Raw genomic sequence first — 18,383 nt, 5'->3', positions numbered from 1 at the left:
AATAGAGGAGTGAGTGAACGCGGATCGATCAGCTCTGATCAATCAGGATGAACAAGAAGAACAGCCCAAGACCCGCGGTAGGTCCAACCCGAGCCGAGCCGAACCGAACAGAGCCGAGCCGAACCGAGCCGAGCTGGATGAGAGCCGTACTGCCGGGTTAGATCAGAGGATGCTGCAGCTCCGCCCGTCAATCACCGGGGACCGAGCCGGTGTACTGGTGTGAAAGGTTACCGTGTTAAATGGTGTCGGTGTCTGACGTTACTCTCTGGGTTTAAACCGAGAGTCAGCAGATAACACGGTCACCAGTTAAGCCGTAACACCGGGACACGCCGTCTGCAGAGCCCTGCACGCTGAGAGACTCAGAGGTTCAGCTCAGTCCGGATCAGCTCGGTCCGGATCAGCTCGGTCTAACAGATATAAGGATGTTCAGAGGGTTATTATAGTGATCAAAATATCACACCAAAAAATAAATGATCATTTATAGAATTTATCTAATGATGTCAAATAAACAAAATAAATGTTAAATATGAAAAAGTATAACACAGAAACCGATTTTAACTTCATTCTAATAATAGAATTACATTATTATAATAGTAAGAATTATGGTTACTATTATTTTTTAGTGGTAGTAGATTAATCTATTATTATCTATTTTATCATAATTATTAATAGCATTGTAGTATATTTTATCATAATTATTATTAGTAGTAGAATTTTAATTTATTAGTATAATTTTATCATTATTAGTTGTAGCATAGTAGTATAACTGATTAGTAGTATTATTATTAGTAGAGGTATGATTTATTAGAATTATAATTATTAATAGAAGTATAATTTATCAGTATTATTTTATCATTATTAGTAGAAGCATAGTAGTGTATTTTATTAGAATTATTATTATTAGTAGAAGTTTATTTTATTAGAATTTTTATTATTAGTAGTAGTATATTTTATTAGAATTATTATTATTATTAGAAGTATATTTTATTAGAATTATTAGTAGTAGTAGTAGTATATTTTATCAGCATTATTATTTTTAGTAGAAGTTTAATTTATTAGAATTATTTTATCATTATTAGTAGAAGCATAGTAGTATAATTTATTTGAATTATTATTAGTAGAACTATATTTTATTAGATTTATTATTATTAGTAGAAGTATATCAACAATAGGAGGAACACAATGTTGGTTAAAATTAGTTCTTAAAACTCTATCAAATATCCCGTCTGGTCTGGGATCCCCCAGAAGCAGTTGGAACGAGTTGCTGGCGGCGGGATGTTCAGGATGGCCTTCTCAACCTGCTCCCACCTTAACCTGGAATAAAGGGAAGAAGATGGATGGATGTAGTGAAATAAATATGTTGTCTAACAGTCTGAAACTTGATTCTTCAGGATAACTCTACTTGACTCAAGCGGTTTGTTTACCCAGAATCCACTCTGTCTGTTCCAGGGTGACCGTCTGATCATCAAAGGAGGGAAGGTTGTCAACGATGACCAGTCATTCTACGCCGACGTCTACGTTGAGGATGGGACCATAAAGTAAAGATATTATTTATTATCAAATTGATTATTGATCACCTGACCTCCAGGGGGATTCCATCAAAGTAGCTAGCCAAGGTTGAGCTTTCCTAAGTAAGGCTGGCTCCATCCACAGTTGAAAAGAGGATACTAAATGTGTGGCACATATGTTTATAGAGTTCTGGGAGGAAATTCAACAAGTTATGACCAAAAAAGGCAAAGCTGTCACTACTTACAAACCTACTATAAGAGCTGGACAGTTAACCTGCTCTAGAGCAAGCTAGTTCTGAAGTCTCAGTAACCATGGTTACTCAGACTTAGCTGGACAGTTAACCTCCTCTAGAGCAAGCTAGTTCTGAAGTCTCAGTAACCATGGTTACTCAGACTTAGCTGGACAGTTAACCTCCTCTAGAGCAAGCCTTCTGACCCTTCTGGTCAGTATCTGTGACTGTCACTGTACTCGTTCTGACATCATAACTTCCTGTCACATGTCCTGATCAGACAGATAGGGGAGAACCTGATTGTCCCATCTGGCGTGAGGACGGTGGATGCTTATGGTCAGCTGGTCATCCCGGGAGGAGTGGACGCCAACACCTCCCTGCTTGCCCCGCAAAAAGGCCTGAACCCTGCGGACGACTTCTACAGCGGAACCAGAGCGGCATTGGCTGGAGGAACCACCACCATCAGTATGATTGATATTTAATATCTATAAACATACAGAGCCCTGACAACATGTTCTACAGTAGAACCAGAGCCTCCCTCACTGGAGGAACCGCCACCATCAGTACATTTGATATTTAATTAATAAAAAGAACCCTGACCACTTTATGGCGATCGTTGATGGTGATTACTGATCTGTTGTAAGATTATGATCAGTCAATGGTCAGTTATTGTTAGTCTCCTGTTTCAGTGGACCATGTCCTGGTAGAGCCGGGGACAAGCTTACTGTCCGCCTTTGATCTCTGGAAGGAGACAGCAGAGCAGAGGGCGTACTGTGACTTCTCTCTTCACCTGGACATCACAAGGTGGCATGAAGGACTCTACGAGGATCTAGAGACGCTCGTTAAGGATAAAGGTGAGAACAGTTACTGTAGGACGGGCTAGAGACGCTGGTTAAAGACAGGTGAAAACAGTTACTGTAGGAGGAGCTAGAGATGCTCGTTAGAGATAAAGGTGAGAACAGTTACTGTAGGAGGAGCTAGAGACGCTCGTTAGAGATAAAGGTGAGAACAGTTACTGTAGGACGGGCTAGAGACGCTGGTTAAAGACAGGTGAAAACAGTTACTGTAGGAGGAGCTAGAGACGCTCGTTAGAGGTAAAGGTGAGAACAGTTACTGTAGGAGGAGCTAGAGACGCTCGTTAGAGATAAAGGTGAGAACAGTTACTGTAGGACGAGTACTGTAGGACGGGCTAGAGACGCTGGTTAAAGACAGGTGAAAACAGTTACTGTAGGAGGAGCTAGAGATGCTCGTTAGAGATAAAGGTGAGAACAGTTACTGTAGGAGGAGCTAGAGATGCTCGTTAGAGATAAAGGTGAGAACAGTTACTGTAGGAGGAGCTAGAGACGCTCGTTAGAGGTAAAGGTGAGAACAGTTACTGTAGGAGGAGCTAGAGATGCCCGTTAGAGGTAAAGGTGAGAACAGTTACTGTAGGACGGGCTAGAGACGCTGGTTAAAGACAGGTGAAAAAAGTTACTGTAGGAGGAGCTAGAGATGCTCGTTAGAGATAAAGGTGAGAACAGTTACTGTAGGAGGAGCTAGAGATGCTCGTTAGAGATAAAGGTGAGAACAGTTACTGTAGGACGGGCTAGAGACGCTGGTTAAAGACAGGTGAAAAAAGTTACTGTAGGAGGAGCTAGAGATGCTCGTTAGAGATAAAGGTGAGAACAGTTACTGTAGGAGGAGCTAGAGACGCTCGTTAGAGGTAAAGGTGAGAACAGTTACTGTAGGAGGAGCTAGAGACGCCCGTTAGAGGTAAAGGTGAGAACAGTTACTATAGACTCTCTGTTATTGAAACTAAAAAAATGTTCTTATTGATTAATTCAGTGTCTTTTCAGATCCAGAACTCTGTTTTTCCTGTGTTTTGGTCTAAGGTGTGAACTCCTTCCTGTTCTTCATGGCCTACAAGGATCGGTACCAGAGTTCTGACTCTCAGGTAAACCTTATAGCAGAACCAGTTAAATCATAGTAGCCTGTTGCTTTTACTTGTTTAAAAGAATTAATATCTGCTTCTTGTTCCTCGCTTTTAGCTCTACGAAGCATTTGGGGTCCTTCGGGATCTTGGAGCCATTGCAATGGTCTATGCTGAGAATGGTGACATCATCGATGAGGTAATATGAACACCTGAACCAAAGAAACTGCATGGAAAACAATATAGCACAAAAATAAATAGAATCGTGGTTTCTAATGTTATTCTGAATAATGACTGTTCTGGATATCAGGAACAGAAGAAACTTCTTTGTCTCGGCATCACAGGGCCAGAAGGACACGTTTTGTCTCATCCTGAGGAGGTATATTCACTTGTAACACCTGTAACAACACCTGTAGCACCTGTAACACCCCTAACAACACCTGTAACACATATAAGACCTGTAACACCTCTAACAACACCTGTAGCACCTGTAACACCCCTAACAACACCTGTAACACATATAAGACCTGTAACACCTGTAACAACACCTGTAACACATGTAAAACCTCTAACAACACCTGTAACACATGTAAGACCTCTAACAACTGTAACACCTGTAGCACCTCTAACACCTGAAACAACTCTAACACCTGTAACACCTCGAACAACACCTGTAACACCGTACCACCTGTAACACCTTTAACACCTCTAACAACATCTGTAACAACTCTAACAACACGTGTGACACCTATAACACATGTAAGACCTGTAACACCTCTAACAACACCTGTAGCACCTTAAACACCTCTAACAACACCTATAACAACTCTAACAACCCCTATAACAACTCTAAAAACACCTGTAACACCTTTTACACCTCTAACAACACCTGTAACACCTGTAGTACCTGTTACACCTGTAACACCTCTAACACCTGTAACAACTCTAACAACACGTGTGACAACTCTAACAACACGTGTAACACCTGTAGCACCTGTAACACCTGTAACAACTCTAACAACACTTGTAGCACCAGTAACACCTGTAACACTTTTTACACCTCTAACAACACCTGTAGCACCTGTAACACCTCTAACAACACCTGTAACACATGTTAGACCTGTAACACCTGTAACAACAGCTGTAACACATGTAAGACCTCTAACAACTGTAACACCTGTAACACCTCAAACAACACCTGTAACACCTCTTACACCTGTAACAACTCTAACAAAACCTGTAACAACACCTGTAAGACCTGTAACACCTGTAACACCTTTAACACCTCTAATTACATCTGTTACACATGTAAGACCTCTAACAACTGTAACACCTGTAACACCTCAAACAACACCTGTAACACCTCTTACACCTGTAACAACTCTAACAAAACCTGTAACAACACCTGTAAGACCTGTAACACCTCTAACAACACTTGTAGCACCTCTAACACCTGTTACACCTGTAACACCTCTAACACCTGTAACAACTCTAACAACACGTGTAACACCTGTAACACCTATAACAACTCTAATGACACTTGTAGCACCTGTAACACCTTTTACACCTGTAACACTTGTAACACCTCTAACAACACCTGTAGCACCTGTAACAACTTTAACAACACCTGTAACACCTCTAACACCTCTAACAACTCTAACAACACCTGTAACACCTGTAGCACCTGTAAAACCTCTAACACCTGTAACACCTCTAAAAGCACCTGTAACACCCATAACACCTCTTACACCTGTAGCACCTCTGACACCTGTAACAACACCTGTAACACCTGTAGCACCTGTAAAACCTCTAACACCTGTAGCACCTCTGACACCTGTAACAACACCTGTAACACCTGTAGCACCTCTAACAACACCTGTAACACCTGTACCACCTGTTACACCTCTAACAACATCTGTAACATCTCTAAGACCTCTAACCCCTGTAACACCTGTAACACCTCTAACACCTGTACATCTTAAAAAACCTGAACACTTGAACACCTGAAACACCCCTGACCCCTAAAAACACTCCCTCCAAAAGTATTAGAACAGTTGTCCTAGTTTCTTTATTTTTGCTGTAGACTGAAAGCATTTAGGTTTGACATAAAACGATGAATATGAGACAAGAGCTTTTATTTCCAGGTATTTATGCTTTGCTCTGATACAACTGGTGGTGATACCATACATGAGTGGAGTTGGACCAAAACACTTACCTGGTGTATTTAAGGGGTCACACTTGTAACACCTCTAATATCTTTGACACCTGAAAAACCTACAACTCCTACCACACCTTTCTCCAATACATGTTAAACCTTTGGACTCTAGTAGTTACACAAAAAACAAAGACATATTACACCTGTGATCATGTGACTCACCTGTGACACCACATTTATCATCTGACTCACCTGTGACACCACATTTATCATCTGACTCACCTGTCCTGTGTTCCAGGTAGAGACTGAGGCGGTGTATCGGGCCATGACTATCGCCAAACAGGCCAACTGTCCTCTGTACGTTACCAAGGTGATGAGCAAGTCTGCTGCTGATGTCATCGCAAAAGCCAGAAAGAAAGGTGACAACAACAGTAATCCACCCATCATCCATCCAACCATCATCCATCCATCCATCACCTATCCATCCATCCATCCATCCATCCATTTATCCATCCATAATCTATCCATCCATTCATCAATCATCCATCATCCATCCATCCATTTATCCATCCATCATCCATCCATCCATCCATCAATCATCCATCCATCCATTCATCTATCCATTTATCCATCCATCATCCATCCATCCATCCATCAATCATCCATCCATCCATTCATCTATCCATTTATCCATCCATCATCCATCCATCCATCCATCAATCATCCATCCATCCATTCATCTATCCATTTATCCATCCATCATCCATCCATCCATCCATCAATCATCCATCCATCCATTCATCTATCCATTTATCCATCCATCATCCATCCATCCATTTATCCATCCATCATCCATCCATCCATCCATCAATCATCCATCATCCATTTATCCATCCATCATCCATCCATCCATCCATCAATCATCCATCCATCCATTCATCCATCCATTTATCCATCCATCATCCATCCATCCATCCATCAATCATCCATCCATCCATTCATCTATCCATTTATCCATCCATCATCCATCCATCCATCCATCAATCATCCATCCATCCATTCATCTATCCATTTATCCATCCATCATCCATCCATCCATCCATCAATCATCCATCCATCCATTCATCTATCCATTTATCCATCCATCATCCATCCATCCATCCATCAATCATCCATCCATCCATTCATCTATCCATTTATCCATCCATCATCCATCCATCCATTTATCCATCCATCATCCATCCATCCATCCATCAATCATCCATCATCCATCCATCCATTTATCCATCCATCATCCATCCATCCATCCATCAATCATCCATCCATCCATTCATCTATCCATTTATCCATCCATCATCCATTTATCCATCCATCATCCATCCATCCATCCATCCATCCATCGATCCATCCATCATCCATTTATCCATCCATCATCCATCCATTCATCCATACTAGTGAGACTGTCTTGAACCATAATTGTTCTGTTTAAATGTCAGGTATGGTGGTGTATGGAGAGGCAATCACAGCTGGCCTTGCCACTGATGGCTCTCAGTATTGGTCCAAAGACTGGGCAACAGCAGCTGCCTTGGTCATGAGCCCCCCTCTGAATCCAGACCCTTCAACCCCACAGTACCTGACCTCTCTGTTAGCATGGTTAGTACCACTCTAGCTTTAGACTTTAGCATGGTGATGTTGATGTGATTCTTTGTGGGTTCAGATCCACCTAGCTGTCTTCAGTGAACCTAACGGGGCTTTCTCTCCATTTTATCCAGCGGAGACCTCCAGGTAACGTCCAGTGCTCAGGCGAGCTTCTCCACAGCTCAGAAGGCTGTGGGTAAAGATGATTTCACTCTGATTCCAGAGGGAACCAACGGCATAGAGGAGAGGATGTCGGTGGTCTGGGACCGAGCTGTGGTGAGACATTAATATTGGTTATTTAGGATAAATATTCACAATGTTAGACTCAGAAATCCTGATCACAGTCAGACAGGAACAGACCAGATCACATGGTTCCCGTTTCTGTTCCCTTCCCTGCAGTCTACGGGGAAAATGGATGAGAACGAGTTTGTGGCAGTGACAAGTACCAATGCGGCGAAACTCTTCAACATTTACCCTCGGAAAGGTAGGACTAGTGTAGAAGACTCTGAGGTTCATCCATTAGCCAGATTTAAGGTGAACAGAACTCTGGATGATGTTAAGGGTTTCTTTGACCATGTAAAGGTGAAGTTTTCTCTTCTGTTGTCCAGGACGGATTGCTGTAGGGTCGGATGCAGACATCGTAGTCTGGAACCCTAAGGAAACAAAAACAGTTTCTGCAGGGACTCACAACCTGGTAACAAGTCATCGACCTTCATCATCAGTCATTCATCATCCTTCCTCATAAACTCATCCTCCTCACCCCACACCTGTCTGTGTGCAGACTGTGGAGGTCAACATCTTGGAGGGTATGGAGTTTCGCGGTGTTGCCTCAGTGGTGATCTGCGGTGGTCGAGTCGTTCTGGAGGACGGAAAACTGAACGTGAATGAAAGATATGGACGTTTCATTCCCAGGAAGTCTTTCCCTGACGCCGTCTACAAGAGGATCCAAGCACGCAGCAAGGTAACTATCCAACAGGTAAATAACTTTACCACATTGGTCCAGATTCTCTGGTTAGCAAGAAAACCTCTAGGTTGATACTAATCTGACTGGTGAGCCTTTATCATCACTGCCTACTGGTTATCCTCACAGCCTACTGGTTATCCTCACAGCCTACTGGTTATCCTCACAGCCTACTGGTTATCCTCACAGCCTACTGGTTATCCTCACAGCCTACTGGTTATCCTCACAGCCTACTGGTTATCCTCACAGCCTACTGGTTATCCTCACAGCCTACTGGTTATCCTCACAGTCTACTGGTTATCCTCACAGCCTACTGGTTATCCTCACAGCCTACTGGTTATCCTCACAGCCTACTGGTTATCCTCACAGCCTACTGGTTATCCTCACAGCCTACTGGTTATCCTCACAGCCTACTGGTTATCCTCACAACCTACTGGTTATCCTCACAACCTACTGGTTATCCTCACAGCCTACTGGTTATCTTCACAGTCTACTGGTTATCCTCACAGTCTACTGGTTATCCTCACAGCCTACTGGTTATCCTCACAGCCTACTGGTTATCCTCACAGCCTACTGGTTATCCTCACAGCCTACTGGTTATCCTTGTGGAATTCTGCTTATCCTCCTAGCCTCCTTGTTAACCCCCTAGCCTACTAGTTATTCTCCTAGCCTCCTTGTTATCCTCCTAGCCTCCTTGTTAACCCCCTAGCCTACTAGTTATTCTCCTAGCCTCCTTGTTATCCTCCTAGCCTCCTTGTTAACCCCCTAGCCTACTAGTTATTCTCCTAGCCTCCTTGTTATCCTCCTAGCCTACGGCTAATCCTCCCAACCAAGTAGTTATCGTCCTGATGTTCTGAGTTTCTAAAACACCAAATAACGAGGTTTTTTTTTTTTTTTTTTTTTTGAAAGATTTATTTTTGGGCATTTTCGTGCCTTTATTAGATAGAGGAGGACAGTGGATAGAGTCGGAAACAGGGTTAAGAGTGGGGGAGAGACATGTGGTAAAGGGCCTCAGGCCAGATTCGAACCCCGGCCACCAGCGTACATGGGGAGCGCCTTTTAACACTAGGCCACCTGCTCCCCTATAACCAGGTTTTTAACAATTTTAGGTTTTCAGGATTCTGATCAGGGTCAGGTTTCAAGACATTAAGTCAGATGTCAAGCCAGAGTTACAATCTAGACTGACTGGTAAAATCCAGTTTTGTAGGGTCCAGACTGACTGGTTAAATCTGGAATGGTAGGATCCAGACTGACTTGTTAAATCTAGTCCGGTAGGGTCCAGACTGACTGGTAAAATGTTGTCTGGTAGGGTCTAGACTGGTTAAATCTAGTTTGGTAAGGTCCAGACTGACTGGTGAAATTTAGACTGGTAGGGTCCAGACTGACTGGTTAAATCTAGTTTGGTAGGGTCCAGACTGACTGGTAAAATCTAGACTGGTAGGGTCCAGACTGACTGGTTAAATCTAGTCTGGTAGGGTCCAGACTGACTGGTGAAATCCAGACTGGTAGGGTCCGGACTGACTGGTTAAATCTAGATCGGTAGGGTCCAGACTGACTGGTTAAATCTAGTCTGGTAGGGTCCAGAGTGACTGTTAAATCTAGTCTGGTAGGGTCCAGACTGACTGTTAAATCTAGTCTGGTAGGGTCCAGACTGACTGTTAAATCTAGTCTGGTAGGGTCCAGACTGACTGGTTAAATCTAGACTGGTAGTGTCCGGACTGACTGGTTAAATCTAGATTGGTAGGGTCCAGACTGACTGTTAAATCTAGTCTGGTAGGGTCCAGACTGACTGGTGAAATCTAGTCTTATAGGGTCCAGACTGACTGGTTAAATCTAGTCTGGTAGGGTCTAGACTGACTGGTTCAATCTAGTCTTATAGGGTCCAGACTGACTGGTTCAATCTAGTCTTATAGGGTCCAGACTGACTGGTTCAATCTAGTCTTATAGGGTCCAGACTGACTTGTTAAACCTTTATTTCTATAATTAACCTGTTGATCAACCATTAGAAGTCCATGTCTTAGTTTCAGTTTTCTCTCCTTGTCCCAGATGGCTGAGGCTCGCGGCGTACCCCGGGGAAACTACGATGGTCCAGTCCATGATGTCATTAGTATGACAAAGTCGGTCCCGCCCACTCCGACCACCCGTGGCCCTTCTTGTTCTAAAACCCTGACTGGCCCCCGAAACCTCCACCAGTCAGGGTTCACACTGGCAGGTAAATCATGCTCACAGGTGCATTGTGGATAAAATCAGGTAATTAACCCTCCTGCATCCCTAAAAAAGTGCGATACCCATGTCCCTAAGGGTAAACAATACTGCCTTAAAAAAAATGTATTAATGTATCATTTCAATATTTTTGCATAAATAAGTAAAGTAACTTCAGTCCCCACCATGCATAATAAAAATTATGTTTCAAAATTTTAACCCCTTAAATGCCACTTTTTATGATGAAAATTGATTTTTTTTTGTTAAGACCAAAAAAAAAAAAAAGGGGGGAAATATTTTCCATCACATTCATGCAAATTGATTTTTTGGGGGGGGTGGAATTATCTGAGCCCGGGTGTGTCAAAGATTGGCAGAAAGATTGATTTTTAACCATTTTTGATATTTGTGTAGTGTCCAATTGTATAAGAATTGTGACACCCATGTCCCTAAGGGTAAAAATACCCCCTGCCATAAAAAAAATATATGTAGTAATGTATCAATCCAAATTTTTGTGTATAAATAATTGAAGTAACTTCAGTCTTACCATATTCATTCTGTTTTGAAAGTTTAACCCCTTAAATGCCAGTTTTTGTGATTGGTACTTGATAATTTTTCAACCCTTCATTGATGCATATGGCATACATTTTGCTGAGGGTGAGTATTTTGGCATGAAGTTTTGTATTTCAGGAAAAAAAAATGTTTAAAGTACTTAATTCACTGTGTAACAAAATAGTTACACCTGTGTCCCTAAGGGGATGTTTACGCCATCTTCTCCTATATCTGTTTATATATAAACAGATTTTTTAATACACTGCCATTGCGGTTTGATTTATTTTCATCTTAATTTTTTTCATTCCTTGGTGCTGAAATCCTTTAAATGTTTTATTTTTTATTGTTTTTCAGTAGGTGGTGATATTTTCTCAGATGCTGTATAGCCATGTCAACATTTTTACATTATCATATTATATCATGTTATATCAAGCACTGCAGGATAGTAAAATAAATACTTAGAACAAAACTTATTCGGGTATGTTCTAGGGATGTCACAGTGTGGTGTGAAAGTGTGTGTTGAGGAATTGATATTTGTGTGTGTATGTGTGTGTGGCCCAAACACTGCCACTAAAATCATGGTCAGTGCAATGTGAAATGATGAACCCTATGTTTGCATGATTTTTCAGGTGGGTGTGGTTTTTCCTCCATCTTTATTTTCTCCTCTCTTCCGTCCTCTAGGAGCACAGATAGATGACCACATACCTCGTCGCTCCACTCAGAGGATTGTAGCGCCACCTGGAGGACGATCCAATATTACATCCTTGTCTTAGAGCCCAGTAGTAGTCTAAGATTTGGGTCCAAAACTGTCCGTCCCTAAACTCTCAAAATGAAGAACTTCTAGTGGTACTAAATGTCTTTTTAGCCCAGTGTCCATATTTTAACAGAAAATAGCCGTATACATTTTAATTGGTACTAAACTCTAAACTCTCCAGTTTAACCAGTAGTGAAAAGCTTTCAGCCAATTTATTTGTACCACTAGAACTTCACTTTATCAAATTAGTCCTCTTTTTAAATCCAAAACAACCTACCAGTAGTGTTAATCTGTATTATGATGCTAATTTAATTATGAATGAACCCAACAAGAACACTGCTGCTACCTACTCTGCTATGATGTCCAACCCTGACACCTACGAAAATTATAACAAATACTTAATCTTTTAGATGCTACCCTTCCCCATCACTGCTGAACTTCAGCTTTTAACTCAAAAACAGTAAAACCGATGACAGATGTTTTATATCAATTATTATTTTTACCATAGAATTGAATGGTCAAACATGACCTGAGCACTTAAACCATAGAATTGAATGGTCAAAAATGAACTGAGTGCTTGAACCATAGAATGGAATGGTCAAACATGACCTGCCCAATTAAACCATAGAATTGAATGGTCAAACATGACCTGGGCACTTGAACCATAGAATTGAATGGTCAAAAATGAACTGAGTGCTTGAACCATAGAACTGAATTTTCAAACATGACCTGAGCACTTGAACCATAGAATTGACTGGTCAACCATGACCTGAGCACTTGAACCATAGAATTGAATGGTCCACCATGACCTGAGAGCTTGAACCATAGAACTGAATTTTCAAACATGACCTGAGCACTTGAACCATAGAATTGACTGGTCAACCATGACCTGAGCACTTGAACCATAGAACTGAATGGTCCACCATGACCTGAGCGCTTGAACCATAGAATTGACTAGTCAAACATGACCTGAGTGCTTGAACCATAGAATTGAATGGTTGACCATGACCTGAGTGCTTAAACCATAGAATTAATAGGTCAACCATGACATAAGTGCTTGAACCATGGAATTGAATGGTTGACCATGGCCTGAGCACTTAAACCATAGAATTGAATGGTCAAACATGACCTGAGCGCTTAAACCATAGAATTGAATGGTCAAACATGACCTGAGCACTTGAACCATAGAATTGAATGGTCCACCATGACCTGAGTGCTTGATATAGAATTGACTGGTCAACCATGACCTGAGCGCTTAAGCCATAGAATTGAATGGTCAACCATGACCTGAGCACTTGAACCATAGAATTGAATGGTCCACCATGACCTGAGCACTTGAACCATAGAATTGAATGGTCAACCATGACCTGAGCGCTTGAATCATAGAATTGAATGGTCCACCATGACCTGAGTGCTTGATATAGAATTGACTGGTCAACCATGACCTGAGCGCTTAAACCATAGAATTGAATGGTCAACCATGACCTGAGCACTTGAACCATAGAATTGAATGGTCAACCATGACCTGAGTGCTTGATATAGAATTGACTGGTCAACCATGACCTGAGCGCTTAAACCATAGAATTGAATGGTCAAACATGAAGTAAGCGCTTATACCATAGAATTGAATGGTCCACCATGACCTGAGCACTTGAACCATAGAATTGAATGGTCAAACATGACCTGAGCACTTGAACCATAGAATTGAAGGGTCAAACATGAAGTAAGCGCTTATACCATAGAATTGAATGGTCCACCATGACCTGAGCGCTTGAACCATAGAATTGAATGGTCCACCATGACCTGAGCGCTTGAACCATAGAATTGAATGGTCCACCATGACCTGAGTGCTTGAACCATAGAATTGACTGGTCAAACATGACCTGAGTGCTTAAACCATAGAATTAATAGGTCAACCATGACATGAGTGCTTGAACCATGGAATTGAATGGTTGACCATGGCCTGAGCACTTAAACCATAGAATTGAATGGTCAAACATGACCTGAGCGCTTAAACCATAGAATTGAATGGTCCACCATGACCTGAGCACTTGAACCATAGAATTGAATGGTCAAGCATTACTTGAGCGCTTGAACCATAGAATTGAATGGTCAAACATGACCTGAGTGCTTGAACCATAGAATTGAATGGTCAAGCATTACTTGAGCGCTTGAACCATAGAACTGAATGGTCAAACATGACCTGAGTGCTTGAACCATAGAATTGAATGGTCAAGCATTACCTGAGTGCTTGAACCATAGAATTGAATGGTCAAACATGACCTGAGTGCTTAAACCATAGAATTGAATGGTCAAGCATTACTTGAGCGCTTGAACCATAGAATTGAATGGTCAAACATGACCTGAGCACCTAAATGGTAAAATTGAGTGGCTGCCCATGACCGTTGAGGTGCCATCTGAATTCTGGGAATTGACTCATGGGTCAGCTGACATGGTGTATTTAGTCACATGACTAAAATTGAAAATGTCTTAAAAACTGTATCCTCCATGCAGCTTTGAAGTTGGGACGGATGTGCCAGAATTAGCTGAGCTGTTTGAGCTCTAAAATTTAAAGTGTATCAGATGTATGTAACCAGTCTGCAGCAGCTGATTGGTTCATAATCATTATCACTGTTTCACTTTAAAACAGTGCCACTCAACCCTACTTGACCAAAGAGCCAAATTGTTGAAAAACACCTTTGCAAAAACCACAATCTAAGATGTGAAAAGTGGCAAAAACGGCTTGAAGTGGCAATAACAGTAAGTTAAATGTGACAAAAATGGTCCAAAAGCAACAAAAATGGGTGAAAATCTGCAACATTTGGGAGGTAAAGGTGGAAAAAAAGGTCAGAAAGTATAACAAAAAATAGGTGAGAAGTGACAAAAAAATGAGTTACAGGTAGCAAAAAATGTTCCAAGACCGGCAAAGATGTGAATTTAGTGACAAAAGGTAGCTTAAGCGGGTGAAAATGGGGAGGAAAAAAATGTGAAAAAGAGCAAAAATGGGATTAAAGTGGTTTAAAAAAATGGGAAAAGAGTTGCAAAAAAGTGTCAAAAATGGGTAAAAAAAATAGGGAAAAGCATTGTATTGAATGGCAAAGTGTAGCTTAAATGGGCAAAAATGGGATAAAAGTGGCAAAAATGGGCAAAAAGTAGGAAAAAAGTGGTATTTAGCGGCTAAAGGTAGCTTAAATGGATAAAAAGTGGTGGAAAAAATTGTAAAAGGGCAAAAATGGGATAAAAGTCGCAAAAAAAATTGGTAAAAGTTGCAAAAACGGAAAAAATGGACAAAAAAGTAGGAAAAAAAGTGGTATTAAGTGGCAAAGGTAGCCAGTGGCTACAATCATACATATTTACATGCAAGTGTTTAATAATATGTGCTGTCCCTGATATTTTAAATAAAATAAAAACAAATAAGTTGGTGAAAATGGGGAGAAAAATTGTGAAAAGGGGCAAAAATGGGATAAAAGTGGTTAAAAAAAGGGTAAAAAGTTGCAAAAAAAAAAGTCAAAAATAGGTGAAAAATTAGAGAAAAACATTCAATTGCAAAAGGTAGCTTAAATGGGCAAAAATGGGATAAAAGTGGCAAAAATCAGTAACAGTTGCAAGAAAGTGGCAAAAATTGGGCGAAAAGTAGGAAAAAGTGGTATTTAGTGGCACAAGGTAGCTTGAATGGATGAAAAGCAGCAAAAATGGTGAAAAAGGACACAAAAGTTGCCCTTTTTAAAAGTTTTTTGAAGAAATAATATTTGAAATTAAGACATAGAAGAGCCACAAATAATCACAAAAGAGCCACAGGTTGAGCATCAGTGCTTTAAAACAAAAGACTTACAGCGACTTTAAACCAGCTGTCCGTCTAAACATATGGGTCAGAATCATGTTGACACAGGTACACAGGTAGTCTAAGCTGAGACCCCCTGACTGATGGTGAAATAATAATGATATTATTGTTATTATTGTTATAATTATAGAGGTAATCAATCAGTGGATGAGTTGATGTTCTGAACAGTGTAGATCTGGTCCAGTCTGGACCAGCTCAGTGTCTGTAAAGTTACAATAATGTGAATTTTACTAATTATAGTCCTTTTCTGATAACGTCAGTTTGATCCACAATTATTATTATTTTTTCTTAATGAATGAATGAACAGAGCATCATCAGTAGATCTTCAGACTCTGAGGTTTTATCAAAGGTGCTCAAGATTCCAGTGGAAGCCTGCAAGTAGCAGTCCCTTCAGAACAGCGCCCCCTACAGGAGGAAGTTAACCCCGCCCACAGTTTACTAGGAGTAACTATCAAACATCAAATCAATAAATCAAACCATGAATCATTACAAAAATGACTGGACTTAAGAATTAAACTTTTTAAAAATTATCTGAGCTCAATGACCAAATAAGGAAGAAACAGAAAATTCCTTAAGGAGGTCTAGTTCCTGATTGGCTGAGAGGAGGACCACTAAAGTTCAGGATCTTCTCAGACAGCAATATTTTCTGTAAAGTCCTCTCTTCCCTTCCTGTGATGTCACAGACCAGACTCCCGCCCTCCCTTTTCTGTGGTGGTTTCTGATTGGATCGTTCACCGTGTTTCAGTATGTTGTTTTTTTGTATTTCTGACTGTTTTTGTATCCTGGCAGTGTTAGCATCAGTACCGTTCTTAGCATTGTTAGCATCATTAGCATGATGCTAACAGATCAGTAACAGAATCACAGGCAGTCATGTTTGTGTCACAGGGTTTCCATGGTAACCAGTCTTTCTTCAGGCTGAACTAGTTCATGTCCTTGTCGTTTTTGGAGCCAACATGGCCGACCGTTACTCTCTCTTTATAATCAATACTTCCTTGTTGTCATGGTGGAGGTTACCATGGCAACAGATCATTGTTGTTCCTGTAGTGAAAGTTGCATGAATAAACTTTGAAACAACACAAAAAAGAGAATATGTCTGTTTATTTACCATCTTTGGAGCATGTGACTAACCCAAACATTAAGAATCATGTGACCCCTCTGGTCCAATCAGAGGCTTAGGTTAGGGGAAATTGATCAAACCTCTATGAGGAGTGACTAAAAAGGCACAGGTCTGTAGTCTAGGGCTGTTTGTTCTCTCTGTATCGGCTACAGTTCCTAAAGAATAGTGAAGGATGAGTTAAAAAGAGGAGTCCATGTGTAAACCAATGATAGTGTATGTGATCTGTAAATATTTAAAAAGAGGGATAAAAAGGAAGAAAAAACTATACCTATATTTAAGAGTGCATCCAATAGTGGTTAAAATTAAGAAAAAGTAAGAAAACAGATATTGTAGTGTGTGTAAAACATCAACTATAAAATCAACCTTTTTGCTTTCTGCTGATCAAACTTTATCAAGATTTTTTCTCTCTCAGACGTTTTACAATAGAGTATATGGAGAGACTTAGAGTGATGACATCATCACTAGAGTGCAGGAGAAGAGTTGTGAGAAGAGGCCGAACTTCCTGAAAGAGCTGCTCTCCTGAAAAACATGTTTGGTCCACAGTTATGATATAAACGAACGTAAGTCAAAACGTAGCCACACATCTCCTCTTGCTCACAAAAAAGATTTGAGGTCAAAAGGATCAACAGTTTTGGCACAGGGAGCTTCGAAGCGTGACCGGCATCCCATCAGCTCTCCTCTGCGGCAATACAATTGTTGAACAAAGATTCCTGAGTGCGAGCTTTCAGAATCACTTTTTTAACTCACCCTTAAAGGGGTCTCTCATTTCCTGTTCTGAAAGGATGAGATAACAAATTGCTCGCCAAAAACAAGTGGTCTAATTGTGTTACTTCCTGTTACCAGTAGGAGGCGCTATGATAAGACGTTTGCATGTGGGCGTGTTCAGGGTGATACTGTTGTCTAGCAAGAAAGCGCAGAAGACCACAGAATATTATTTACTTAAATTATAATAAAGTCATTTGGCGCCATCGAAAATGTCTTATTTTGAAATTTAGATGAAGCCAGTGGACTTCCTGTTGGGATTTGGGCATGGGTCCAGGAGGCTTTTGTGTAGGTCTGATGATGACACACATGCACACCAAAAATCATAAACCTAGGCTGAATGGTGTGCTGGAGCTGAATATTTAAAGAGAAAATTTAAAAAAACAAAGGTAGAAATGTCCAAATTGCCAGAAGGGGGTGCTGTGACAAAGTAATGATAGTGATGTATGAATGTATTCAGGATCAATGTGTGATCATTCCTGTGAAGTTTGGTGATGATTGACAGAAGTATTAAAAAGTGAAAAGGCATTATTGGGGAATTTTCACTGCAAAAAATATACAAGAAAGTAGTTTAAGTTTGGGCTCTGGTCACAGCGCCACCCTGTGGAGAAAACTCACAGTTCCTACAACTTTACATCTCCAGGTTGTCTAGAATGAGCAACAAAAATCTGGAGTCAGTCAGATAAAACCCCTCAGACCAGTCTGTTAAAATATGAAACTTGTGAATCGCCCAAAAATGACAATGTTTGACCTTTAG

General features: G+C 40.8%; 1 protein-coding gene across 1 annotated transcript; it reads left to right on the top strand.

Annotated features, from left to right (window-relative positions):
- On the top strand, positions 1-13,498 carry dpysl4 (dihydropyrimidinase like 4). The gene is made up of 15 exons (XM_041815654.1): positions 1-77; positions 1,450-1,538; positions 2,019-2,203; positions 2,428-2,592; positions 3,610-3,671; positions 3,766-3,846; positions 3,958-4,026; positions 6,101-6,221; positions 7,299-7,455; positions 7,575-7,716; positions 7,840-7,924; positions 8,049-8,134; positions 8,222-8,401; positions 10,448-10,613; positions 11,834-13,498. Exons 1-15 carry the CDS (start codon positions 48-50, stop codon positions 11,923-11,925), a joined length of 1,710 nt encoding a protein of 569 aa, XP_041671588.1. The 5' UTR covers positions 1-47; the 3' UTR covers positions 11,926-13,498.
- Positions 13,499-18,383: the final 4,885 nt, after the last annotated feature.

The sequence above is a fragment of the Cheilinus undulatus genome, linkage group 20 (assembly GCF_018320785.1).
Source record: "Cheilinus undulatus linkage group 20, ASM1832078v1, whole genome shotgun sequence".
In the NCBI taxonomy this organism is placed as follows: Eukaryota; Metazoa; Chordata; class Actinopteri; order Labriformes; family Labridae; genus Cheilinus; species Cheilinus undulatus.
Note: the sequence above shows the minus strand (reverse complement) of the source record. Positions and strands in the feature narration are given on the sequence as shown.

Excerpts from the sequence above, each read along its gene's own strand:
- dpysl4 (XM_041815654.1), top strand. The coding sequence starts at position 48 with ATGAACAAGAAGAACAGCCCAAGACCCGCG. Across the intron at positions 1,539-2,018 it reads GTTGAGGATGGGACCATAAA|ACAGATAGGGGAGAACCTGA; the intron begins GTAAAGATATTA and ends TGTCCTGATCAG. Across the intron at positions 8,402-10,447 it reads GGATCCAAGCACGCAGCAAG|ATGGCTGAGGCTCGCGGCGT; the intron begins GTAACTATCCAA and ends TCCTTGTCCCAG.